A 27,036-nucleotide genomic window follows, 5' to 3' on the forward strand; every position below is an offset into this window, starting at 1 on the left:
TGACATTAGCAATATTTATTTCAAATTGAACTCTTTTAAGAAAATCAAGTTACACATGATAAAACCTGGTGTCGGAAGGTAAACGGAACAAACTGCTGCTGAGAGTCCAGAAACACTTTGGTACTAGTTTTCTTGTAACAGGAGCATCCCACTGACATCCCTCCCAACTGTCCCGTTTTTTAGAGGGACAAACCCTCTTGACAGCTGAACCCCCAGTCCCTCGTTTGCACTGGAAAATCCCGTTTTTCTCTGCACTGAACAGCCAGAAATAGAAACAAAGTTTTTAACTTAATTGGCTTTTGGCAGAGAGCCCAGAACAGCCACAGCTGCAGATGAGATACTTTTGTAACAATTTTGAGATAAGCAAATAAGTAATTGTAACAATATAAGATAACGTCCTTTGGGAGGTTAGACCGACAGCTTAAAGGGCAATTCACCTTCATTAGCAAAACTGTAATAACAGAAAAAAAAACAGACATATCTTCAAACTTTCATAACCTGCCAAATTTAGTAAAATGAACATGGTAATTAGGGGGCGTGGTCATACAATTTCACCTCGCTACGCGCCACCTTTTTTTGTCCCTCTTTTTATTTCCAAAATGTTGGGAGGTATGCACGGAGCTGCACAAAATCATTCTGTATCAGGGCTTTGTGGCTGCCTCCCAACTACAACTCCCAGCATCCCTAGCCAGCTGAAGGAGTTATAATTACAAAATAGAAAGCAGGCTGCATTTCCTTGAAGTCTGTAGGAAATTTCTGCTGGTAAATAAGGCCGTTTCGTTTATACGGATACTAAACACACAGAATCAGAAACGCAGCCACATTCCTCTGCCTTTTTAACCACAGATCAAACACACAAGGACAAATCTGCAGTCGTATCTACGAAAGGGAAAAAAAAAGGAATCGACCGGGTAACAGACTAATTCATGGCAAACCACAGGTTTTTTAATTTATTTATTGCTTAGAAATAAATGGTCATTGCGAGCTGAAAAGGAGACTGGGAAACTTCTGTGTTATAATATAGAATAGCAGCTGCGGCTTTGTTATTGGCTAGAGCCGAGAATTCCTCCCACAATCTGTTGCATAACAATACATGGTGTTGCCTCCCTAAAGCCCTTATTCTGCAGTTCAATATTAACCACTATACAGTATGAGAGCATTTACTACACAGTGCCATGAACAGATTCCCATATAGTTAACAGGGTCGGCAAGAGGGAACTCATCAGAACTATAGAACCAAATCTGGATTAATGTCCCTTTCGAGTCTGAGTGCCCAGAGCCCCATAAAATGATCCTGATCCATAAGGCAGAATTAAAAAGAAAAGGGCACAGCCATTGGCTGGATTTAAAAAAAAAAAACTGAAGAAACCATTCCTGTACACACAAACAACACAAAATCTGCCAAATCCTTTCCTATACAGATATGTTACCCACTCAAGCCAAAGATTAATAAATAAAGGTCATAGTTGTATTTTACAGATTAGTCCTATTCAGACTAGATGCGTAGGAACATGGGGGTGTAGTGTCACTTTCTCGGAATATGAGAGGAAAGAGGCAGTAAATATCCCGGGGTAAATGTATTTGCAGCTATGGAATAGAGTTTGTACCAATATGCTGGCTAAGATACAGAGCCCAGGCACGCTGGAGTAAATGGGGAAAAACAAGATCCCTCAAATAGCGAATAAAAATGACTTTAAATATCATATGAACATAAAGACCTAGAAGCATGTGCTGGCAAGGAACAGTAGGGCTGGGATTTTAGTAAGTAATTATTGTGAAACTGGGGCATGCGTTGCTGGCACATACACTATACCAAAGGAATATACTCCGGCTAAAGTTAAGTGGCAATGCAGCATGGAAGATACATACAGAATATCAAAGCCAATGGCCATTCTGGTTTCAGCATCCCCTGGAACAACTGCAAGACCACAGAGCATATCAAGGCACCACTTATTATATTCAGCATGGCTGAACCCTCCAACCTTTGGCAGCAGAGGGTATATCTCACAGCTTGTTATAAAGCAACCAATAAAACCAACACCACACAGTGGTGACAGGAAATGTCGCTGTTTCCAGCAGCACAAAATGTTAAAAACACAACCCTTTCCCCCAATAATACGAATAAATGAATAAAAAGAAAAGTCAAAGCAAAATCCACCTTGCACAGGCCCAGCAAGGGAACGTTTATGCTGGAATTTCGATTCCTATGTCGTTTCTGGCAAGCTACAAAGAGAAGGCTAGTAGCTGTTTTCGTGGCCGGCCAAGATGTACAGGTTACTTTGTGCCATCGGATTCATTGTTGGACGACTTTCCAGCACCACCACTCTGCAAGGAAAAAGGAACGGGTAACTGAATGAACAGAAATACAGTGCCAATTCCATGCCATATACCCAGCACATTGCACATAAAACTGCTCTGTTTCATGATGTTATTCATTAAATGGGAATATATTGTGCTACTGATACATTGTAGTACAATTGGTTAGAAACCAAGTTCTTTCCCCACAGAAATGACAGCCTTAGGCATTTGTGAGGTGAAAATACTAAGCTTTCTTGATTGAGAGCCCACAAAGTGCCCAGCTATTAGCCAGTGTGGTCTCATGTACATACAACAAATCCAACATGTACATACAACACGTATGTTCTGTAGACAAAGCAGCATATTTGCACCCAGTACATTGCTGACATTCTGAACAAACTAAACATTGCTGTAGCCATACCGGTCTGATCCTAATAAGCGGAAAACTCTGGATTCATCTGAAATCTCTTGTGTAACCTAAAACAGAGAATTAAAGTAAATTAAAAATGTAGCAGTGAAACTGCACAGAACATCAGTGTCTATGTAGGGGCATGTTTGCCTCACTGGACCTTGCCACAGAACCAATCACACCTTGTAAATCTAAGAACCAAGTCTTTTTTTTTTATTTATTTTTTTTACTGCAGAAAACCCAACTATAAGGGCTACTGCATATGACAAAAGGAACCGTAAAACTGCCAAGCTACAGGATTGTTTAGCATTACTACTAGTGATTTAGAGAAGGACCACTGCTGTAATTGTGTGACTAGAAGGGAGTAGAATGAACTATATTGCCTTGAGCAACTAGAAATGTTGAAAGAAAATACACATTTTCCTATAATGTAGGTGTCATTTTAAAAGGGGACCCTTCACCCAAAAAATGATTCAAAATCCTATTTTAATCACATAACTCAAGCAAAATGAACTTTAATTACACTGTATAAATTATTCAAATCTTGTTTCTATCAGTCTGGGAACTATAATTATAACAAACAGGCAAGGAGCCATTTTGTGGACACTGTTATTAAGACAAGCCTTGCATCATCTCAGAATCTTGTTTGTGCATCAGAATGGGGGACCTGATGTCCATCCCCATGCCCTGGCTACACAAATAGATGATTAATGTGGGGAGTGCAGTGACTTCTAGTAAAAAGTTCAAGTAATTGTCTGCCTTGTCTCTAAGTCTAAGGCATAGAGGAGGGGCAGAAAATATTTGATTGACAGCTAAGATTTTTAAATGAGCTATGAATGCTTTAATTGGATTTCATGTTTAATTTGAAATGAATATATTATCAAGCTATACAAGTATTGTATGACATCTATCCTGTAGGCAAACCTACCTCATTTGACCTAAAATTCTTTCCCTGCATGCCATGCTTCCAGAAGGCTAGCACACTGTCCCGAAGGCACACTGAAAGGAAACAAAGCCATCAGATAAAGTGTATGCAAGGGAACTTTCTGAGGCAATTTATCCAGCAATTTAAAAAAAAAAATAACTGCAAATCTGGCAGCCCAACGGTAACAGGTGCTATAGCTCTCTGCTGCATTATTTCCCATCCGTTTGTTCTAGCAATGCATGTCAGATTAGCCAGGATTTGAAATCATGTGTATGGCTGCCACATACCACAAGCTTTTTGACATAATGTATTCAAATGGGCTGTGTAGCAGAGCAGGGTGTTTGGGACACACTTACCTACAGACTCGATGCTGAATTCAAAGCTTAGTTCTGATGCCAGTTTTCTGCTTGACTTTAGTTTCCCCTGAAGGTTTACAATTTTCACATAATCTTTAAAGAAAAGAAAAAAATGCCATTTCTTACGAGCTCATTTGGTTCTCTGTAGCCTCAGTTATAGAGGTAATAAACTATTACAAAGAATGTGCACATAAAGCGCTAGACCTCGGAGGCTGAGGCCCAGGACAAGTTATCCAGTGAGGCCAGAGGGGGCACAGGACAATATTGTTGGAGAAGCTTAGACGCGGGAAAACAATGTGCAATGAGTCTGTGGCCACTGTCTTTATGAGAATCAGCCCAGAGCAGCTGCCTCTATTTGTCACCCCCTAATGATGGCTCCGAAAAGTACTAAGGATAGAAGAACTGAGAGTAGAAACTATAAAAAATACTGTAAACAAATTACAAAGGGAAATAATCGTTCTAATTTCCCTAATAAATTGTGCTCTCCCCCAGCTTCAGACGGTGCACTAGCTTCAGACTAGAACTTTTCTGCTGAATTGATATACAGATGGATCCAGGGATATACCAGATTATTTTTTATATGGGTGCCACGTGGGCATTCCCTTACCTTACTTGCACCTATCACTGGCACAGCCACGGGATCTTTATACGTATGGGCATACCTCCCAACATTTTGGAAATACAAAGAGGGACCGAAAGATTTGCGCAGAGTGCGTTGAAAATTTTTAGACCTACCCATTTTTGTGGCCACACCCCTTAATTACCAAGTTAATTTTACAAAATTGGGCAGGTTATGCAAGTTTGAACACATTTCTGTGGTGTTTATGTGTTATTACAGTTTTGCTAATGAAGGTAAATTGCCCTTTAAGCTGCAAGTCACAGTTTCCCCAAGGGACCTGCTTATCTTTAATAGTTACAATTGTTCCTTTGCTTATCGTAAATTGTTACAAGTATCCAAGTGCACCTGCCACATATTCTGGGCTCTCTGCCAAAAGCCAATTAGGTTTCAGAAACTTTGAATCTTTTCTGGCTGTTCAGTGCAGGAAATCAAAGAGAAAGTCAGGATATTTTAGTGACAATCCAGGTCTGTGGGTTGAGCTGTCAAAATCGAACTGTGCTGTGAAAAACTGGACAGTTGGTATGGGGGGGGCTCTTTAAACTCAATTATGTGCTGCAGCACTTACTCCTGTAACCAATGATAAATGAGCCCAAAAATGTCTAAAAGTCTCAGTTTTACGGGAAGAAATGTCTAACAAAAAGTATATTAGAGCAGGTTCAGGCATTTTAGGAAATGTACATGTAAAAACCATTGACAAGACTTACTGTCCAGACAAAACAAGATGGTATCTTTCTCAAGCTGTGTAACATGTATGGCATCCAGCTGCTGACAAATTCCTAGAGTGGGAAAAACTAATATCAGCTGAAAATTTCCAACAAACCGAGAACATTATATCTTTTGATCTCACAAATACATTTGTCTGGACTCTTGTATTATGATGTGTTAGCAGCAACCACACAACAGTTTCATTACTTTATAGAACTTAAAATGGATTTACAGTTTATCGATGACCAAAAAGATTTATGTAAACGCACATTCCAGATTATTATTCTAAATATAAATGTTGATTATTTGCAGATTCAGTCTATATATATTATGCAATGAAAAGACATCCTACCGTCACTATCCTTTATAATAACTTTATAGCTACAAAATTATTGCTAAAGCTGTTTTATGTACAATGTTCCCAGGGATGTCTCTGGATGACAGGATTTCAATCCATGGCTCAAATTAATCTAGAGGTCTAGAACTGCTGTGATCAGGACAGGAGGAAGGTGCATCATGGAAGGCATTCAGTGGATGTCCCTTTCTATAAATCCGGATTTTGCTGAATGCAGTTGCCACATATGCCTTAATGCCCCATGATTAACAGAATAGTATGCAAGGCATTGTGGTAGCTGAAGTCTTGGATTGAGACTGGACAAGCCATGAAGAGATAAATGGCCAAACAAACAGTTTTCAACAGCAACAGCATTTACAAATTAGGACAAATTCTTTTTTATTAATGTATAATGTGAATTACATTTTCTTTAATTTTTTAATGTTATGCAATTTGTTTAGTATTAAAGTTCCCCTTTTACAAAGAGACTATGAAGATAGATTTACCTATACTAGATACCCTTTTACAAAGCTTGTTTGTTACCATCTATATTGCAGTTGCCCAGAAAAGTGCCTTCTGTTTACACACGTGGGGAGCCAATTAATCATAACTGTTTTCTGCAGAAACTGTGATGAATTATACATGGCTGAAGGGAACCAGCTGGATACACAGGAGGAGACCTCATGCATTGTCTCACACCTATCTGTAACAATAAAATATTAAAGAGCGATCCGATAATGAACACAATATTCATAATACCCGAGTCCAAGTTAGTAAACCAGGAAGAGGCTGAGCTCAGGTTGAGGGTCTCAAACCTGACAATCTGGTTTGATTCTACTCCTTTACTGACAGCTACACAGACAAAGGGATACTCCTGCTCTGGGACAACCAGCATTTCAAACACTCTCAGGGGATTTGGCAGAGGGAAATCAAAGTTCTGAAAAACAATGGTACAGAGATTAGAGGTTACAGTTATGAACCGTAATTATAAAAGACATTGTAATCATCCATTCAGCTTCAAGCAACTACAGAGCTTTTGAGGTCAGATCATTACAGAGGAAAGGCTAACCTTTATTAACATGAACTTCTGCATAGGCTCATACCACTGAAGCAGGACAATGCTGGACTCCAGAGCCCCACACAGGTACTTGTGACCAGTATATGGGTTTCTTACTGCAAAGGAAAGGTGGAAGACAAAAATAATAAGAAATATATATTGGAACACTAATCACTGTTTTGTAATGGGTCTAATGTAATGCTGTTATTGTATGAATATTCCATTCTGCAACCAAGAAAGAATCAAACTTTGCACCACCTCAGTTTATGCCCAATACAGGCAGTAACAGCTGGCATACGCACCAACACAACACTTGTGGCAGCCTTTTGTTTCTGGTATCTTTGTAGAAAGGGCAAATTTTCTGAAAAATGGAAAAGCAAAATCTGTTATGTTTATCAGTGTATTAACTGCTGTATTAGTCGAACAGAAACATAACCGTTGTACAAGCATAACAGAAGGGTATATAAGTCATACTACTCGATCCATGTATTATATCACCTATCCTGTGGATAAAAAACAGTTAAGTTGCAATGCCCTGTTCAGACCCCTGGGGGCCACACACTCTAATTCAAATGTCCAAAAAGCCTCCCTTTGCAGTAACATACAGTCAATGTTCCCCCCTCTAGGGGTGTCTGGGATACAGTCAATAGGCATACACTTAAAGGATGATGCCAGGTTTTTAGCCTGCAACCAGTGTTGAGCTTTTGGTTGTATGGATAGGTCTTGTTTGATATTTTGCTAAGGTTTAGGCTTCAATGCAGCCCAAATTGTAGCACGATGCATGCTTACGCTCTCATAATTGTCTGTTGATACTTTACATGTATGGGATCCGTTATCCGTAAACCCGTTAAGTAGAAAGCTCCAAATTACAGAATGGTTGTCTACTATATACTCCATTTTATCCAAATTTTTGAAAAAAAATTTCCTTTTTCTCTGCAATACTAAATCAGAACCTTGTACTTGACTCCAAACTAAGATATAATTAATCCTTATTGGAAGCAAAGCCCGTCTATTGGTTTCATTTAATGTTTACATGATTTTCTAGTAGAATTTAGGTATGAAGATCCAAATTACGGAATTACTGGCCATAGCAATCCCTTTTTTTAGGCTGTGGGACACATAATGCACCTTATGACATGCTTTCACTTGCACTTCCTGCACTACGGCTTGGGCAGATTAGCTAACCCAGAAAATCTGGGTATGTCCATAAGCTTGGGGTGGGGCAGTTTTGATTTGATCGCAGTTATCCAAAGTGAATATTTTCATCTTACAACGCACCTTCAGTGGGTGGATGGTGAATAGGCACAAAGATGTTAAAGGACAGCAGGGGGCAAATGTGGACACGGTTGAAAGAAGTAAGAAAGGGGAGAAGATACAAAACAACTGCGGAGAGGATACAGAGGCGAAAGATACAGGTAACAGTAAATGAAGGCAAAAAGAAACAAGTAAAAAGAAAAAAAGAAGAAAAACAGCCAAGAGAAGAAAATAAAGGAAAAAACAAAACAAAGAAGAATAGAGAATAATGAAGTGGGGACAGAACATGAAACTACAAAACTACAGAATAATAAAAGGTGGTAAGCGAAGATGTCAGTGCCATTTGTACATCTGTGCTGACACTTTCATAAATCCCCACAAAATTACCTTGGCAGTATTCTGTCAGGAAAACGATGAGTCTGTATATGGGCTGCTAGTCCAGGTTTTTTAGCTTGCTCAAACAGACCCACTAGGTTATGTGAATAAAGCTGAACAGTTTTACCTGTTGAAAATAAAAAGTTGCTTCAGAAATTGATGACTGGTATAAGGACAAACACAATACATGTTAAAGGGCCTTGGTGCCCGAAACATGTTGTGTGTGGAAAAATAAATATTTAATGCAGGCACTCTGCTTATAGCGTGTGATTCCCATACTTTGATAAATATTTGAACAATACATGTTAGTATAGTATATGGATAATTTAAATAAATAGACTGAACCCTTACTAACCATAAGTAGTTATGTATTTACATTGTATAAAGAAAAATAACTGAAAGCTCAGGCACATCTACAGAGAGTTATGCATGCCAAAGACAGCAGATTTTAATTTCAGCTCCACCATTTAGTTGAATTCCTTCGGTGTTAAAGAGTATTGTTCATGAATAAGGAAATGAATAAGGTTGATGTTGGCCACACTATATGTATATTATTTTGATTAAGTAATATTTGCTGTATTTGAGCCTACTAGAGAATGTACATCCACTGAACCTGCAGTTCATATACTAATTCTATATGCCAGCAATTACGTTCATTTAAAAAAGGCACAGTGGGTACATTTGAATAAGAGCAAAGCAAATCACTAAGTGGGAGCATGAATGCCTCTGATCCTATTTTTATTCTCTAAGCCTAGTTTGTAAAATTATTGTCAGGCCCCTGCTTGTTCTAAATTAACGTAAAGTGTTGCGTTTGTGTGTATATATTATGTGTGTGTGTGTGTGTATATATTGTGTGTGTGTGTGTGTGTGTGTATATTGTGTGTGTGTGTATATATTGTGTGTGTGTGTGTGTGTATATATTGTGTGTGTGTGTGTGTGTGTGTGTGTGTGTGTGTGTGTGTGTGTGTGTGTGTGTGTGTGTGTGTGTGTGTGTGTGTGTGTGTGTGTGTGTGTGTGTGTGTGTGTGTGTGTGTATATATTATATATGTGTGTCTCATGCTCCTGCTTGTTATAAATCAACAAAGTGTTGCATAACTTGCTGGTGCTATATAAATACATTATGATGATATATATAGTGTGTGTGTATATAATAAATATGTGTGTGTATATATTATATGAATATTAACAAATGAGCTTACCTTCTGCATTTGGTAGTAGTGTGTGTTCAGGACCAAAGGGGAAAAAAATTAACATTAGTAGTGGTAGTATTGGTCTGAGATTTTATTCAAATTCTAAACTGTTGATGTAAACAAGAAGTTTCAGCTCCGGGATCTAATAGCTTGTAGTTGCACACAGACCAAATATGTCATCTGTCAAAAAGCTCAGACTGCATCAGTACTGTACAATAAATGTTACTGAAGGTACAAATGCAAAATCTATATACAGCCAATAGGATCTGTGTAACTGTTATTGGTAAAATTAAAGTCTGCAAAATTTGCATTTTCTAGACTACTATTACCGGACAACTGCAGACATAAAAACTTAGCAGGCAATTTACATTCAAGTCTAAAGCTGGCCATAGATGCAAAGATCTGATCGTACAAATCGAGGATTTGTAAGATTTTCGGATCACGTGTGGAGAGTCCTGACATTTTTTGTCCGGTGGAGATCTGTTCATTTGGTCGATCGGACAAGTTATAAGATTTCGGCTGCGGGTAATATCTCTGCATGTATTGCCGATCATACGATTTTGAGAGGGAGACTGTCACTAGCTGTGGTCGGACATAACTCAGGGTTTTTTTTATTATTAAATATGTGACTTGTAAAGGGGCCGAATTGTTTCCCTCTCTGAGGGTATGGGCTAATAGAACCCCAACTCTGGTTAGAGGGAAACAATACTATTTTTCTAAAAAAATGCTCCCCCACCCCCTGCCAGTGCTATGACATACCAGGGGGGAGCTCTCAATTTGGATGGCTATATTTCTGCACAAGTAGGTGTTTGATGAGAGCTCCTCCCTGCGTGCTCAATATGCACATGTGTGACACCATAATCAGAACTCGGGGACACGCGCGATTTGCATGCTTGTGTCCGACTGAACTGAAAACTCCCTCATATTCAGTGGGAAGGCCCCAATAGATTCCCATTTAAGAAAATAAACGAGTCCTCTTTTTAATCAATGTTAAACAAAAAGATAAACCTGGGTAAAGGCTATTTGTGGCTCTTTAAAGAACAACAGAATGAAAATCTGTCTTATATAAAATGGGCCACGGATTGATTTATTTGTAGGTGCTGGCTGAACCACTTATTTTAGTTTCAGTATTCATAGAGAATGACAACCTACCTGACAAGGACATCAACATATTATTCATAATGTACAGCCATGTGCACTTCCGAGGAAACAGCTTCCAAAAGGGAAAATAGGAGGTAAATTAGTAAATCATTGGTAGCCAATTTAATTTTCATAACATAAAATTGTAACCAGAGCTAAGGTCTGAGTTCAATAACTGCATAAATTCATTAAGGTCCAAGGAAAAGGAATACAGTTATCCTCTGATCTCCCCTCACATAAAAGTGCTTTGTATTATTCTGAGAGCTCCTCATCCAAGTATATAATATCCTTCAAAATGATGCTTAGGGATGCAGTTATAATGTAATTTCGGTCACATGATTCACTAAAATTGGCATAAGGCAGTAAGCTAAATCAGGGGTAGAGATCATTAAAGGGATACTGTCATGGGAAAAAAATTTTTTTCAAAATGAATCGGTTAATAGGGCTGCTCCAGCAGAATTCTGCACTGAAATCCATTTCTCAAAAGAGCAAACAGATTTTTTTATATTCAATTTGAAATCTGACATGCTGAGCTAGACATTTTGTAAATTTCCCAACTGCCCCAAGTCATGTGACTTGTGCTCTGATAAACTCTGATCACTCTTTACTGCTGTACTGCAAGTTGGAGTGATATCGCCCCCTCCCTTTTTCCTCCCCAGCAGCCAAACAAAAGAACAATGGGAAGGTAACCAGATAGCAGCTCCCTAACACAAGATAACAGCTGCCTGGTAGATCTAAGAACAAAACTCAATAGTAAAAAACCCATGTCTCACTGAGACACATTCAGTTACATTGAGACGGAAAAACAGCAGCCTGCCAGAAAGCATTCCTCTCCTAAAGTGCAGGCACAAGTCACATGACCAGAGGCAGCTGGGAAATTGACAAAATGTCTAGCCCCATGTCAGATTTCAAAATTGAATATAAAAAAATCTGTTTGCTCTTTTGAGAAATGGATTTCAGCGCAGAATTCTGCTGGCGTAGCACTATTAACTGATTCATTTTGAAAAATGTTTTTTCCCCGATGACAGTATCCCTTTAAGGAGAATTTTAAGTTTTACAAAGGAAAATGATATTGAAAATTGAACCAGTTAGCAGAAAATAATACATAATCAAGTCTGAGAAATGTTATAATCACCTGCTCCATTGTGGCCTCGTGTAGTTCATTAAGATTTAATGTGTAAATTCCATCTTCACTGCCAAAGATAATGTACTGATCTGCAAGCAGAAAATTCCCAGTCACTAGGCTGTTGCACTGCACACAAAAGTCATTGCTAGCATATGGTCAGATATATCTATTTACATTAATGTGTACATTAACTATTTCCTATTTCTCCCTTTTAACTAATAAATAGAGTACTATAGATCCTCCATGTATGGTGTACAAAAAGGGACACAATTGTAAGTTCTGTTTTGATTAAGTCTCACTTGGGTTATGACTAAAGCTTGAGGCAGACTACCCTTGTTCTTCTTTCTATATTGTAGGTGCACTTGACTTGTTGCTCTAATTGTAACATAGGGGAATTCAATCCCACTGTTGGCCAAATTACTAGGAGTGTCCATGAACATATAAAGGAGTAAAAGTCTGCATTCAACACTGTATAACTTAAACAAGCAGTTTCAGGTCACTTTACTACATTCAGCCACGGGGTGAACCAGCTTAAATGACAAGCTATAGATGCTGTGAATAAATTCAGTAGGGGCAGAGATAAAGAGAAGGAATGATTACACAGAAAGACCAGACAGCTTTGGTTTTGATATAAGAATTCCTATGTACAATACATAAGAATATTCTTGTTGATGAGACGTTATGTTTTGAAAAGACCTCAAGGGGGCACTGTTAACCTTGTTAACCAGGATATATAAATTGTGATTCTGAGCCTGTGTTATTATCTTTATAAAAGGTTCTGACTACAGGCATGATTCTATTACTTCTCTGTGTCACACAGAAGTACTGCATGGCAATAATAAGACAGAGACAGATGGTATGAAAACCAATTCATGTAAATGCAGTGTTTCAGTAAAAATTTACTTGGAGGGCCCCATGGTAATTTTACACCTCCTGCCTGTTTTTTTAAGCTAAAGTGAGCTAAACAATAGCACTTTTGTAAAGCACCTATCCAAGCAGAAAAGTAGCTACACCATTTTTAGCATTAGAACACTATATCTTATTCATGAAACGATATTTCCATATATATATTCCATATGCACATATGTTTTTATTTGTACGTATACATTTTCCTTTTGCAAGTCATGATACTGATTTGACATACAGAACACATCCATTAACAAGGCAGTGACGGAACTTCCTCCTGTTTTCCATACCTTTGGTATCTGGGTGTATCCAGGATGTTGCACAGTTTACTTTCAATGGACAACCATCGAACACTTTGGAGAAACATGCTCCCATCTGTAAAATCAAAGTAGTTGATGAAGTCTTAATACATATATAGTGAGATATTTTAATTCGATATCTGAGATATAAACACTGCATTACTAGTAGACAAAATAATTACTTGCATAACATACAGTGCAGAAACATCACTGATAATACACCAGATAATAAACCTTTCTTAAACATTTTTTTTACATTAATACTCTTTGACCTGCCCCAAACCTAGAACACTGCATTAAAGTTTATATATCAAACAATAACTATCCTCCAACATGTACATAATTTTATTTTGCCATGGAAACCCAGCAAGTATAAGGAATCTTGTAAGCCAATGGAAACAATCCCATCTGTTGTCCTACTCCCTAACTTCCCATAGCTTAAACCCTATGCAGCAGTGTTGTTCAACATTTTTACACGTAGTGGGACAATTATTTCCTGAGCCATATGCTAAAATGTGGATAAAACACAGAAATGTATGTGGCCCTAGAGCAGACGGGAGACCATAAAAATCCCATGGAGGGCCACATTTCTCCAGCTGGTCTCTAGTCAGGCAGTCGCTTGCCATAAAAATTAGGAGTCCGGAACAACTAGGTGATTTTAAAGTACAGATGTAACATAAGCTTATTGAAAAAACCTCAATACAGCAATTTTCCTCAACATATCAAATAGAAACACTGCATTACTCCAAAATATTGACATTATAATAATACTCTATATAGATATCACCTTACAGTTTCTCAGAGAACAGCCCTTTTTTAATATGTTTAGGTATGCTTTGATTATTTGCTCTGTTTAGGTAAAATGTACAAATTCCTTTAGTTACATGGTCTATAATAATTTGCTAAAAAAAGAGGAGTCGTTGACTGTAATACCCGTCCTACCCTTGTATCCCTATAAAACACCTTGAAAACACAGCCACATTAAGCCTAGATTAAAGTTAATGGTAAAGTTCACCCCCTAGAACATTATTCTTAATATAAAAAGGGCTTAAACACTTGAATGTGGCTCAAACACACTGGGCCATACCAACTGGATTTATCCTCTACTGCCCCCTATATCTCCTGAATGTTTGATTTAGACGATTCTCTCGAGTCCCGAGCAGTGTGAGTTTCTGACAATAATTAATTTACAGTAAAACTGGTGGCGACAGTAAATAAAGGAGTAACTCAGGCAGTGTTGATTTAAGTCCAGGATGTGCTCTCTGTGTTAGGTAAACTATTTTCCCACAAAATACCTTAAAGGAACAGTGAAGCCAAAAAAAATAAACATTTTAAAGTAACCAAAATATAAGGTGCTAATAATCTGCACTGGTAAAACTGGTACTACTGTAGTGTTTCTGAAGCAAACACAGCAGTTTTGCCAGTGCATTATATTACTGTAAAATGCCTTCATTTGTCGTTGGTGTTATTTTAGGATAATTTGCTACACTTACATGTTACTGTAAATACAGATCAGTGCTACTCACCAGTACTTTTGGAGTAGGTGGTAAGCCATTTATTGTTGATTTCTAGGAGAGAATGTAGAATTAATTGCAGATAATAAATATATAAGGTCATATATAGCTATCTATACTGTTGCAGTTTATGGGTGCTGTATGTTCACTGTCCAGCTATACGATGGCTACTACTTTAAAATATCAATGCAAACAAAATATACAGTGCATTAGCTCTCTGTACAGATAAATACACTATTCTGTTAACAATTAACTGTCAATATCTACACTAAACAAACATTTTATCATTAATTGGATTAGGGTAATCTTAGAGTTTTTTTCCTACTTCTAATAAACTCACAATTAACAAAAACATGAATGTTACCTTATTAAAAAAATGAGTATATAAAAAAAAACTAAAAGGAATATAATTATGGAAGAACACTCGGATAATTTAAATTTGTGCTTTGTTCATCATTTAGAGTGAGTTTTTGAGAATTTGAAAATTTTTAAAAAGTTTACATTTCGGCTATGACAGCTACCACTAACCTCTGCATTACCCAATAAGCTTTTCGATGCGGACGTTTTACATTTGAGTTTTTTATGTAAATATGTATTTGTTAAACCATTATTCACATTCATGATTTTTAGCACAAAAACTGAATTGATAAATAACCCCCCATAGATGCACCATGTTTTCCCACAACCGCTATGTACTTGTTTTGCAATATATAGTGAATAAAGTACCCTCTCTTGTAAATTATAAGGATATTATAAGTTACGGACGAGTTTCATGACCATATAAAAAACACAAGGCCGAATCCTTGTATTTTGCAACAGGGAGTACTTTATTTATTATAATACACAAGTTTCAGTGAGTCATATGACAAATTACATCACTACTCACCATATATATATATATTATATATTATATATATATATATATATATATATATATATATATATATATATAATATATATATATATATATATATTTTTTTTTTTTTTTTTTTTATATATATATATATAATATATATATATATTTTTTTTTTATATATATATATATATATATATATATATATATATATATATATATATATATATATATATAGAGAGAGAGAGAGAGATCTGTATATATAAGATATTCATGGTTTTTGTGCATCATAAATTTATTAAAACATCTTTCCTATTTGCAGGAACAAAGCATTGACATTGTATATGGGAAAAAAAATCTGCTCTGTGTGCATCATCACTAAACCTAAAGAGGCTGTTCAACTTCCAAATTTCAGTTCAGTTGTTTTCAGATTGTTCACCATAATTAAGGATTTTTTTCAATTGCTTGCCATTTTTAATTTTTGAATGTTTTTACAATATTGAAGTTTAACGTTTAATGTTCGTGTCCCTGGTATTTCACTCTAGCAGCTCAATAATCCAGGTGCAGATTCTGAACTGTCACAATTGGCTTCATTAGTCAATACATTTCTCAGGATCATGTGTGCAATGGTACCAACTATTGTATCAATTTTAACTGCTGCCGTATTTAAAAATCAAGAATCAAGCTCAATAGGGAAAAAGATCAGGCATCAACTAATGTATCATTTAGAACAATACCCCCGCCCCCTCTCCCAGAGCGGCTTCAGAAAGGAGGTGAAAAATGAAAGTTTAAACTTCAATATTAGAAAAACAATCACAAAAAGAAAATAGAAAGTACCTGAAAAAAGTCTTTATTTCTGGTTAACAACTTGACTCTGGTTAACAACCTAACTGAAAAAAAGTGTTGGAAGGTGAACAACCCCATTAAATGTTGACTATCAGGAACTGAAGTTGAGTTTAGGACTCATCCAGAGAGGACACCAAACCTGAATGCTGCAGCATTATTGCAAATGACAGAGAAATTAATATTGCAAATGGTTCCATATGGCCCAGACAATTCTTGAGTGCATTTGCTATTAGTGGGGTGCCACATAATGAGGTACATACCGGAAAATCCTTCTTTTCTTTCTTCTGTGGAAGCTGTGGTTTGCCTCCTTCTCCTATTGGGCTACGCACTGGACTGTCCCCATTACCTGAAGCATATAAATGCAACATTTGATATTAGACTGCAAGAATTTAAAGCGGCGCTAAATGAAAAGGAAGTCTGGGTACAGTAAACTTCTCTATACTTGTGAATATTACAACATATAAAAGCAACTCATATTTTAAGATGTTTCCATTCCAACAACTATATGTAATATACCAATATAAATAAATGAATAACAAAGAGGAAGTTCAACTTCAAATTAACATCAATTATCTTTTAAATGCAAGTATTCTAAGCAACTCTGCAACGTGTCCCAATTGTTTTTTTCTGTAATTTTTTGAAATGCTTTGCATTTTTCATTTGTCTTTCTTCGGGGTGGTATATGGAGTAAAGAAAAAGAATATGGACTCTAGAGAGTCTGGTATTGTTATAATTGCATTACCGTACTTAAAGGAGAACTAAAGTTAAAATACAAATACAGCTCAAAGTATTAGCCAGTATGTTAAGATCTGCTTTCCAGAAGCTTTTCTACCTTGTGAAATTATTCTAAAATCGAGTTCCAAATTATTGGCAAGTAGATAGAAAGTATATCACATCAGTCTCTTAATAAAAATGTTTCTAATATAGTTAGTTAGCCAAAAATGTAATGTATAAAGGCTGGAGTGACTGGATGTCTAATATAACAGAACAGAACACTACTTCCTGCTTTGCAGCTCTCGAACTCTAACTGAGTTAGTCAGTGACCTGAAGGTGGGCCACATTGGACATAATTGTTCAGTGAGTTTGCAATTGGTCTTTAGCATGCAACTCAGATTCAAAAGCAACAGTTATGACCTATGTGCTCCCACTCAAGTAACTAATTGGTTACTGCCTGGTAACCAATAAGGGAAACCAAGAGAGCTGCAAAGCAGGAAGTAGTGTTCTGGCTATTATGTTAGACATCCAGTCACTCTCTGATAGATTACATTTTTGGCTTACTAACTATATTAGAAACATTTTTTATTTTGCACCATATTTATTTTTATACTGAACAATTCCTTTGATACCAATTAAACAAGCTTATATTAACTATCTTTTTAATCTCAAAAAAACTATTTTATTTCATTGTAAATATTAATTTTAAAGGTGAACTTCTCTTCCAAACCTTAATGAGTAAAGCAGAAAAGTGACGCATTTATAGGGTAGTCTAGAAAGCCTTGCTGCGTGGAATGGCCCCTGGAATATGCTGTCACTACAGGCTGGTAAGCAGGGAGAGACATGGCAGAAATATCTGACAGGAATAATCTGAATTTTCCACATCAAAAACATTCACTGCTATTTAAGCTGTATTTAAAAGAGAAAAAAATTATTTAGTGAGCATGGTACACTTTTAAATTATAATTCTGCCTGAGCAGCAAGCACCATAAAGTGATTTATAGTGCAGTTTTGAAAGAACCCTTATTTCATTATATATGTAATAAATAAGCTTTTAAGGCAGCGCAGTCCAACTTCTTCTATGTAGTGGGATTAATATTCACTAAGCTGCACATTCTGGTACAACTTCACCCAAGAAAATGAGTGGTGTGCTATAGCATGCACTGGCATTCCATATTTATTTGCAGTTACAGTATATTAATTATACAGATGTCTTCTGGAAATTTCGCTTACTATATAAAACAGGAAAAATGGTTATATTGCTATTTGATATTTTTGCATTTGAGATTGTTCAATTAAAAATTCACATGCATCATATTTCATATGTTTTCTAGCTGTAAGCTTAGCATTTAAAAAGCAGTAATATTTTCAGACGTTTTTGGAAAATTCTGGTTATGCCTATTTTGCCCAATTACAGACTTGATGCAAGGTGACAAAAGCAAGCAGGGCATGGCTGAAAATGAAACTCCAGGTATTATTGCATCACACACTTCCAGACTCTGATGAAACTGTCACTTCTTTTCATGACATGTAAACACAGGCACAGGTTAAAGAAAACCGAATGCCAGATTCGCCAACTTGTTTTCCATTTACAGTTCTCAGCATTGCAGAACTGTGGACGATACTGAGGACAATGGTTTGAAATTATTCAATAACTGAACACCCTAAGGTTGATGGAAGAATATCACTTTTCATATGACAAAGTGCATGAAATCACTTGCTGGGGCTACCACTGAATTCCAAAGGGAAATGTCAATACTAGAGAAAGGTACAAAGAGCAAAATAATCAGTAGCGTTTTCAGTCCATTCTCATTAGTCAGAGCCATGGGAGGGGTTAACGTATGACTTCAGCTTTACAAACAGACTAGACTCAGTTGGAAAAGCCAATCATTTGAAAATAAAACCGTAAAAAAATAAAGTCTTCTTACCAACAAAAGGAACATTTTAAACCTTTCCCCACCTAGACTACAACTCTCTAAATGGAATTAAGGAAAGTGAGCTTTTCTTAAGCCCACTCTCATTTATACCTTAATGATAGACTTTTAACTTTTACCCCAGTAACTAGTATCTGGAGAGGAATTTTGGACACTAGGAATATTTCCTGTAACTGCAAGAGATGAAAGTGTGTAGTCAGTTATACCACCAGAGCCCATTTATCAGCTGCTAATGATAAAATGCTGCTTTACCACCTTGGGTAAGAGTGCTGCAGAAGCACCAAAGTTCTCCCTGCTTCTGCAGTGCATTATTTACCCATGTCACAGTTCCTACTGCTGTATAGTCCAGGGCTGCTGATGCTGTTAGTGAGGACATTATGGGAAAGTGCTCTCTGATGACCACAACCTGGGCTGCTCTGTCTCCTGTGAAATTGCGGAGCTCTGTTTTCCTGTTGATGCTTGATTGTGCTGGATCTTTCGCTGTCATCTACATCCTCATCTGGGCAGCTGTAAACTCTCACAGGCTGCAGGACATAAAAAATGAAAGTGTGAAATATATTGCCATTTGCTAGACTTCCCGAGTATTATGCTGCCCTCCTGCAGTTTATCCCAATTAAACTTCCAGCATTTACCAACAGTAAAATGCACTGGTACCGGTAAAGCAGGGATCCTCAAACTTTTTCACCCGTGAGCCACATTCAAAAGTAAGAAGGGTTGGGGAGCATCATAAACATGAAAATAGTTCCTGAGGATACCAACGAAGGGTTGTGATTAGCTATTTGGTAGCCCCTATGTATACTGGCAGCCTACAGAAAGCTCTATTTGGCAATACAACTGATTGTTATGCAACCAAAAGTTTCATCCAAGCCAGGAATTCAAAAATAAACAACTGCTTTGAGGCCACTGGGAGCAACATCCAAAGGTTTGGGACAAGTTGCTCATGAGCTACTGGTTAGGGATCACTGCTGTAAAGTGTCAAAGCTGAAGGTTAGGGATGGCCGAATATTTTCGCCGAGAAAACAATGCCCCTAGACTTGTATGGCATTGTGCGTCAAAAAAATATATAAAAAAATCGATGCGTGACAACATTTTTTTTACGCCCATAGACTTTAATGGGCGTCGGTGACATTTCGCTGGCGGCATATTTTTGGCGAAACAAAACAGGTCAAATTTGCCTATCCCTACTGAAGATCTATAGGATCTAAATACTTACATTTAATCTACATAATACTTTGAACTAATGCACAACAATTAAAAAAGATCTTTTTTGTCACAATAGTTCTATCATTTGGCATAATGCACAAATGAAAGACGAAACTCTATAAAACAATAGGCCATTGAGAATGGCTAGTTTAGGTTGCAACCAGTCTGGACAAATCTTTATCTTTGTAGCTGGACCATGTGTGACCAACTTCATTAACATAGATAGGTTAAATGTTTTGATGGTGCCAGGTTTTCAATGTGAAGTAACGACATGTACAAGGATTACACAACTGAACATCGGATAATTCAAGTATTTGAAAATAACATTTTTCTTTACATGCATATAAGTGTTCTGGTGGCAAGAGCAGGAGGTAATACCTTGGGGGGTAGTGGTGGTGGCACAGCTCTTTTCATTGTAGAACTATAGAAAAATAAAAAGTGTTAAAATATGTGCCTATGACAAGTCTTTAATCAAGGTTAATAAATGCATGATACACAAACATTATACACAATATATTTTGTACATCTGTATACCTTACTGCTGGTCTAAGGGCAAGTATTGTTATGTACAAGCTGTGTTAATATCAAAGAGGGCACTTTGGCGTATTTACTATATTTACATTCTCTATTTCTGTCAGCAGAATGGTTAAGACAGCCATCTTATGGCACCCATCATGCCTCAGCTTCATTTAAGTAGTTCTAAGATGTACCCTCACATCCATAACTTCTCAGGGGACATAGGCAAGTAGTTCAAATTTCACACTCAGCAAACTAAAATCATAAAGTCGAGAGGACAAGTATTTAATTAGCCAGAAAAAAAATACAATAAAGCAAAGGTTGTTCTTGTTAAAGAGAAAGTAAGTAATGTTAACAAACAAGTTAATAAAGTTAAGCAGAGATCTTGAATTTTTAGCAGTTGCATTTCTTAAAGGGGAGGTAACTCTTAACGGTTTCTAATTTAAGAAAAAACTCAAATGTAAAAAAAATCAGCGAGTTTGAGTTGTGAAACCCTAAAACGTAAATTGATTACGTTTTCGGCGGGAAAAAAAAACCTTGAATCATGTGAATTGATAGAGTTTTCGGGCAAAACCCTTGGAAAAAAACTCGAACATCATAAAGGCTATTTACATCTTTGAATGGTTCAAGGAGCCTCTTCCATTTACTCTTACATGATCCTGATAGGTTTTAGATGGTATTTTCTGATTCAAGAAAACTTGAAAAATGTGTATTTTTAACCCAGAAAATGATTTTTGACTTAAAAATAACCTCGCATTTTGTGGAAAACACAACTCATCCCTTCATAAATCTGCCCCTAAGTATGTTCAATTCCTAGCAGCTTTGCAGTTGGTTTTCATTATTTATATTTTATAGTTTTTGAGTTTGTCTTTTTCTTCTGACTCTTTCCAGCTTTCAAATGGGGATTCATTGGCCTCATCTAAAAAACAAATGCTCTGTAAGGCTACAAATGTATTGTTATAGCTACTTTTTATTACTCTTCTTTCTATTTAGGCCCCTCCTATTCATATTACATTTTCCTACTCAAAGCAATGCATGGTTACTAGTGTAGTTTGGACCCTAGCAACCAGCTGAATTTGCAAACCGGAGAGCTGCTGAATAAAAAACGAAATAATTCAAAAACCCTGCATAATAAAAAAGTGAAAACCAATTGCAAATTGTCTCAGTATATCCCTCTCTACATCATACTACAAGTTAACGCAAAGGTGAACACCCCCGTTAAAAAGTAAAGCTCTGTAAAATATGATCAGCTATTTAAATGGTTAGCAAAGCTATGTAGCCAAGTTCTGCTAAATGAAAACCTGCAAGTGATATTTTACTCACTCATTGTTGACACCATTGGCAAAGGGGATCCACTGAGATCCAAAATCATTCTCTCTGCTGCAACCCTGAAATAAATAAGTTGCAGATCAGACTGATGCATGATCAAGTGCAGGTGAGTTAGCATGTTGCTACAACTCATCTGTATCTGATCTTAAAAAGACATCTTGTAAAAGTTGGATAATTTCATTATTTTAAATTTAGTCTCAATCACACCTTTTATACAGACCCCCTGTGTTTCAGAGTTGCACAGAGATACAAATAAACTTTATTAGCATCTTACAGTTAATTCAGCATACTGTGGTTTTGCAAATAAAAAGGGGCATTTTCTCCAGACTTTAGGAACTGTCAGTTGCTGAGCATGAGTTATATGACAGATTCTATGTTTATATCCAAACACAACAACCCGCCCATCTGAAAAAGAATGGAAGCCATCTGACTCATGCCTCAATCACAGGAAAACAATTACATGTGCCATCAAAAATTGTGTTGTTGAGATTATTTATCAAAAACAGTCATGCAAAATGCAAGTCAGTGTTTTAAAGTAATGAAAATATCATGTACTGTTGCCCTGCACTGGTAAAACTGATCTGTTTGCTTCAGAAACACTACTACTACTGTTCATATAAACAAGCTGCTGTGTAGCAATGGCGGAAGTTGAAAAAAGGCTATATGGCACAGGTTAAATAGTGGATAACATAACACCATTATGTTCTACAGAGCTTATCTGCTATCTGCTGTGTAACCTGAGCCTTTTCTCCTTTGAATTGCTGCTCCCATTGCTACACAGCAGCTTATTTATATGAACTATAGTAGTAGTTATACCAGTGCAGGGCAACACTGCATTATATTTATATTACTTTAAAACACTTTCATTTTTTTATGTTACTGGTCCTTTAATGTCATTCACACCACTCCATCAAAAATATTAGTGCCATGTAATAGTAGAAAGGCACACATTTGAATGCAGCCATCTTTAGTAAAACTGTGGGCTAAAGGAACTGAACCACTAGCAGCTGCTTCCTATCCTCCTGCATGGAGGCAGACAGGATGTCTGAATTCCTCCTATGTAAAAAGGAGGGGAGAGAAATTGAAAGAAGTGGCCCTCACAGTTGCACCTTCCCATATATAACCTCCGAGATAGTTAGAAGTATTGAAATTAAAACATAACTTTTAATCTACATTTAAAATCGATGTCCAAACAAAAATTATGTTAATTGTTAAAAAAGCAGCAAGAACCAGGACGTTGATTGACTGGTAAAGAAGGGATATCACGAACAGTGCTAAGCAACCATATGGCCCAGCAACTTGCCTTGCTGGTAAATATCAATTCTATCGCTAGTTAAGGATTCCACGGTTCATATAGCCAGTTCCAACCCCTTCACCCCCATAATACACCACCCGTTGTAAAGTGCCATTAAATAATAATGCCTGGGCACCTAACTTAAGAGATCATTTGGTTAGAAGCCATTTCAGTAAACAGCAACAAACCACAATCCATGGTACCGTGGCATGTGGCAAGTGTAGGGCATGCAAATACATGCATAATCGTAGCTATGTTGTGGATAGGTTTGGCAAGAAGCACCGAATTACACACAACTTTACATGTAATACAGATAACATTATTTATATGTTAACTTGCCCTTGTGATAAAATATATATTGGCAAAACTAATAGAGCGTTTAAGAAGAGACTCATGGAGCATGTTCATAGTATTGAGAATGCAGTAGACCTTCTCAAAGCTGACAAGAAACTATCACCGGTCAGCCTTCACTTTTTTGAAAATCATAATCACACCAGCATGGGCCTTAAAGCAATGGGGCTGTTTAGAGTGTCTCTGGGTATTAGAGGGGGGGACTTGGAAACAGCTCTCTTATCCAAAGAAAGTGAGTGGATCTTTCTAATGAACGCACTAAGTCCCTCCGGTCTAAATGCAAGCATTACAATGAACACGTTCATATAAATATTGTACTGAGTCCCTCTGACCCAAATGTAAGCATCAGAATGAACATGCCCATCTGAATATCTGTATGGAGTTCTAAAAGTATCCATAATATTACGCAGTCATACCTATCAGAATATATCTTATTGATATGGCCACTTAAGGGTTTTTTCGCTATTGCTATACTGAGATGTAGGCTTACTTGCCATGATAAGAAAATAGTATTTACTTTGCACTTTGTAATTTCTTAAGAGCAGTATTATTACTATTCTAGCTATAAAATGGTTAATACCTGTTGTATAGATTGCATTCTGAGCCCACTGTGATTTAACAGTATGGGTTAAAAAGATTTATTTTTGAGTCATGTCAGCATATTACAGTATGGATACATTGGTAGCTACGCGTCAACCTTGCAACATTGTTTCAATGGCCCAAATGATTAAGAAAGTATCGTTCTATAGGAAATCCCTTCCAGAGCGGCCTTACGCAGGGCAGCAGGGAGAAGACGGCATTGGCTATGTGATCTCCATCGTGACGTCCTGCATGATGATTGGCCGGTTTGAATCTGTACCGGCTGATCCGCAGCTATTTCTAGGAGTGCACCGCCGGTCTCGCAATCGCCTTTGACAAAGCCCGCATTTCGCGGGTGAAACGCGTGTCAGGCGCATCTTTTAGCTTCCAGATAGGCAGGACGTCTGATAGGGACTTTCTTGGTAAAACGGATCGGGAGGGTGTATTACGAGGGTGAAGGGGTTGGATGGGTTCAATTGATCCGTGGGCCAGAACTTCAGCTCTCTGTAGAAATCAAGTACCCGAGTTATAAGGCATTATTATTTAATGGCACTTTACAACGGGTGGTGTATTATGAGGGTGAAGGGGTTGGAACTGGCTATATGAACCGTGGAATCCTTAACTAGTGATAGAATTGATATTTACCAGCAAGGCAAGTTGCTGGGCCATATGGTTGCTTAGCACTGTTCGTGATATCCCTCCTTTACCAGTCAATCAACGTCCTGGTTCTTGCTGCTTTTTTAACACTGAACATAATTTTTGTTTGGACATCGATTTTAAATGTAGATTAAAAGTTATGTTTTAATTTTAATTTCAATACTTCTAACTATCTCGGAGGTTATATATGGGAAGGTGCAACTGTGAGGGCCACTTCTTTCAATTTCTCTCCCCTCCTTTTTGCATATAATCATTATTTGGCTCTGCACACCATATACTGTGATTGATGGTTGGTGCTCCCCAACACCACACTTTATTCCTCCTATGTATCATAGGAGTGATTCCCACAGAAAAGGGTGTAAAATCTGCATCACTAAAATTTGTTTATCAGTTTATTCACTGCGATGACAATGACGTAGTTGAAGTCATTGTCATACAGAAACACAAATCAAAGGAGGGCACTCAAAATAGCAAAAAAGATTTTTTAAGTAGTAATATACCAAACGTAAGAGGTGCTGATAACCCCGGGATAATATCAACAAGTAAAGGTGGCCATACACGGGCCGATAAAAGCTGCTGACAGACCGTGTCGGCAGCTTATTGGCCCGTGTATGGGGCCCCCTGATGGGCTTCACCAATCGAGATCTGGCCGAAAATCGGCCAGATCTCGATCGGATGGGACGAAAAATCCCGTTGGATCGCAGCCGCATCTATTCGTTGATGCGGTCCTGCGATCCGACCGCCCGCTACTCTTCGTTAGGATCCGATCGTTGGGCCCTAGGGCCCACGATCGGATCAGCCCGATATAGCCCACCTCAAGGTGGGCCATATCGGAGAGAGATCCGCTCGTTTGGCGACATCGCCAAACGAGCGGATCTCTCCGTGTATGGCCACCTTAACTCAAAACTCAATATCGCATATAATGGGTTCGCACACTCTGAATAATATACAAGCAAAAGGTGGTAAAGTAAATTTCTTTTTATATATAGATAAGCCTGGGCGCTTCACCAATGAGGTGAGTTGAGGTTTTCGCCTCAGGCGGCAGCACATCACTAGGTACCAGGGGCAGCAAAAATGTCGCACCTGGTACTTTAAGAGCTGAATTTCCAGTTTTCACACCAGAAATTCGACTCTTCTAGCGCAGAGAAGGCAGTTAGGCTCTCCACGCTAGCTAGCGTCCTGGCCCTCCCTGCCGCCCTCGTGGACCCCCTCAGGTGCAAAAAGGTAAGGACACGGGGGAGGGGGGGCGGCAACAACTGCTGCTGCCTCAGGCAGCGGAGGGGCCAGGATGGCCCCTGTAGATATGAAATGTGGATCAATATCTAATACAAGACAATTTATATGAAATAGTACTGACAAGTATATACATGCCACCAATTTCAAAGCAAAAGAAGAAAAACAAACCAAAAGGGACGGATACACTTTGCCAAAGGATGAGAATACTCCAACATTTCGGCACCCTAGCGGAGTGTGCAAACCCATTATATGCGATATGAAGTCATTGTCATCACAGGAAAAGAAATGATCCCACAAACATTGCCAATGTGCAAATCAGAGAGATTTGCCAAACTTACCATTTCTTCATTGGCTTCAGTCTCTTTTCTGAGAGGAGGTTTAAACTGCAGTTTGTCAACTATGAAGAGATAAGGAGTAAATAAGAGTTGTAGACACACCAAGGGTTCATTTACTAACCTGAGGTAAAAGGATAATGACATATTAGAGGCTTGACTATACTTATAAAGTCTGGCTGCTGTCCACACTGACAGTAATTAAAGTCATTTAGAAAATCATATGCCGAGGATAATAAATGGCATTAAAAACAGATAGAAATTGGGAGTATATTCATGCTTGTCTCACTTGTAGATTACAAAGTAACCCTTTACTGTGACCAATATCACAGCTGATCAACAAGTCAGAGCTTGGTATATATAAAGGAGAACTCAACCCCCCCCCATAAATCTCCCATAGACTCTATTTTAAGCCAAAGTTCTTAAAAAATACATCCCTTTTACCTGAAATAATAAAACAGTACCTTGTACTTGATCCCAACTAAGATATAATTCATCAGCAAAACAATCTTATTAGGGTTATTTAATGTTTAATTCATTTTTTATTTCAACTATGGAGATCCAAATTACAAAAAGACCCCTTATCTGGAAAAGCCCAGGTCCCGAGCATTCTGGATAACAGGTCTCATACGAGTACATAAAAAAGAGCCCCTGTTTCTGAAGTTGACATATAGATGCAGAGTAG

The 27,036-nt window shown here is 37.6% G+C and overlaps 1 protein-coding gene across 2 annotated transcripts in view; it reads right to left on the reverse strand.

Annotated features, from left to right (window-relative positions):
- Positions 1 to 27,036, reverse strand: part of LOC108698753 (mitogen-activated protein kinase kinase kinase kinase 5) — a 73,950-nt gene continuing 46,914 nt past the window's right edge. Inside the window, exons 14-32 of one of the 2 annotated variants that reach the window (XM_018230510.2) lie at positions 26,358 to 26,416; positions 21,897 to 21,961; positions 20,436 to 20,478; positions 19,171 to 19,378; positions 16,467 to 16,552; positions 14,520 to 14,561; positions 12,985 to 13,069; positions 11,798 to 11,877; positions 10,675 to 10,735; positions 9,532 to 9,534; positions 8,345 to 8,459; positions 7,006 to 7,064; positions 6,716 to 6,819; positions 6,406 to 6,583; positions 5,312 to 5,383; positions 3,989 to 4,081; positions 3,636 to 3,706; positions 2,720 to 2,775; positions 1 to 2,325 (exon numbers count right to left, since the gene is read on the reverse strand). In XM_018230510.2, the coding sequence (XP_018085999.1) occupies positions 2,238 to 2,325; positions 2,720 to 2,775; positions 3,636 to 3,706; positions 3,989 to 4,081; positions 5,312 to 5,383; positions 6,406 to 6,583; positions 6,716 to 6,819; positions 7,006 to 7,064; positions 8,345 to 8,459; positions 9,532 to 9,534; positions 10,675 to 10,735; positions 11,798 to 11,877; positions 12,985 to 13,069; positions 14,520 to 14,561; positions 16,467 to 16,552; positions 19,171 to 19,378; positions 20,436 to 20,478; positions 21,897 to 21,961; positions 26,358 to 26,416 (1,568 nt within the window). In that variant the 3' untranslated portion in view covers positions 1 to 2,237. The remainder of the gene's footprint in view (positions 2,326 to 2,719; positions 2,776 to 3,635; positions 3,707 to 3,988; positions 4,082 to 5,311; positions 5,384 to 6,405; positions 6,584 to 6,715; positions 6,820 to 7,005; positions 7,065 to 8,344; positions 8,460 to 9,531; positions 9,535 to 10,674; positions 10,736 to 11,797; positions 11,878 to 12,984; positions 13,070 to 14,519; positions 14,562 to 16,466; positions 16,553 to 19,170; positions 19,379 to 20,435; positions 20,479 to 21,896; positions 21,962 to 26,357; positions 26,417 to 27,036) is intronic. The other variant, XM_018230511.2, reaches the window with a different exon arrangement.

Source organism: Xenopus laevis, chromosome 8L (genome assembly GCF_017654675.1).
Source record: "Xenopus laevis strain J_2021 chromosome 8L, Xenopus_laevis_v10.1, whole genome shotgun sequence".
NCBI lineage: Eukaryota > Metazoa > Chordata > Amphibia > Anura > Pipidae > Xenopus > Xenopus laevis.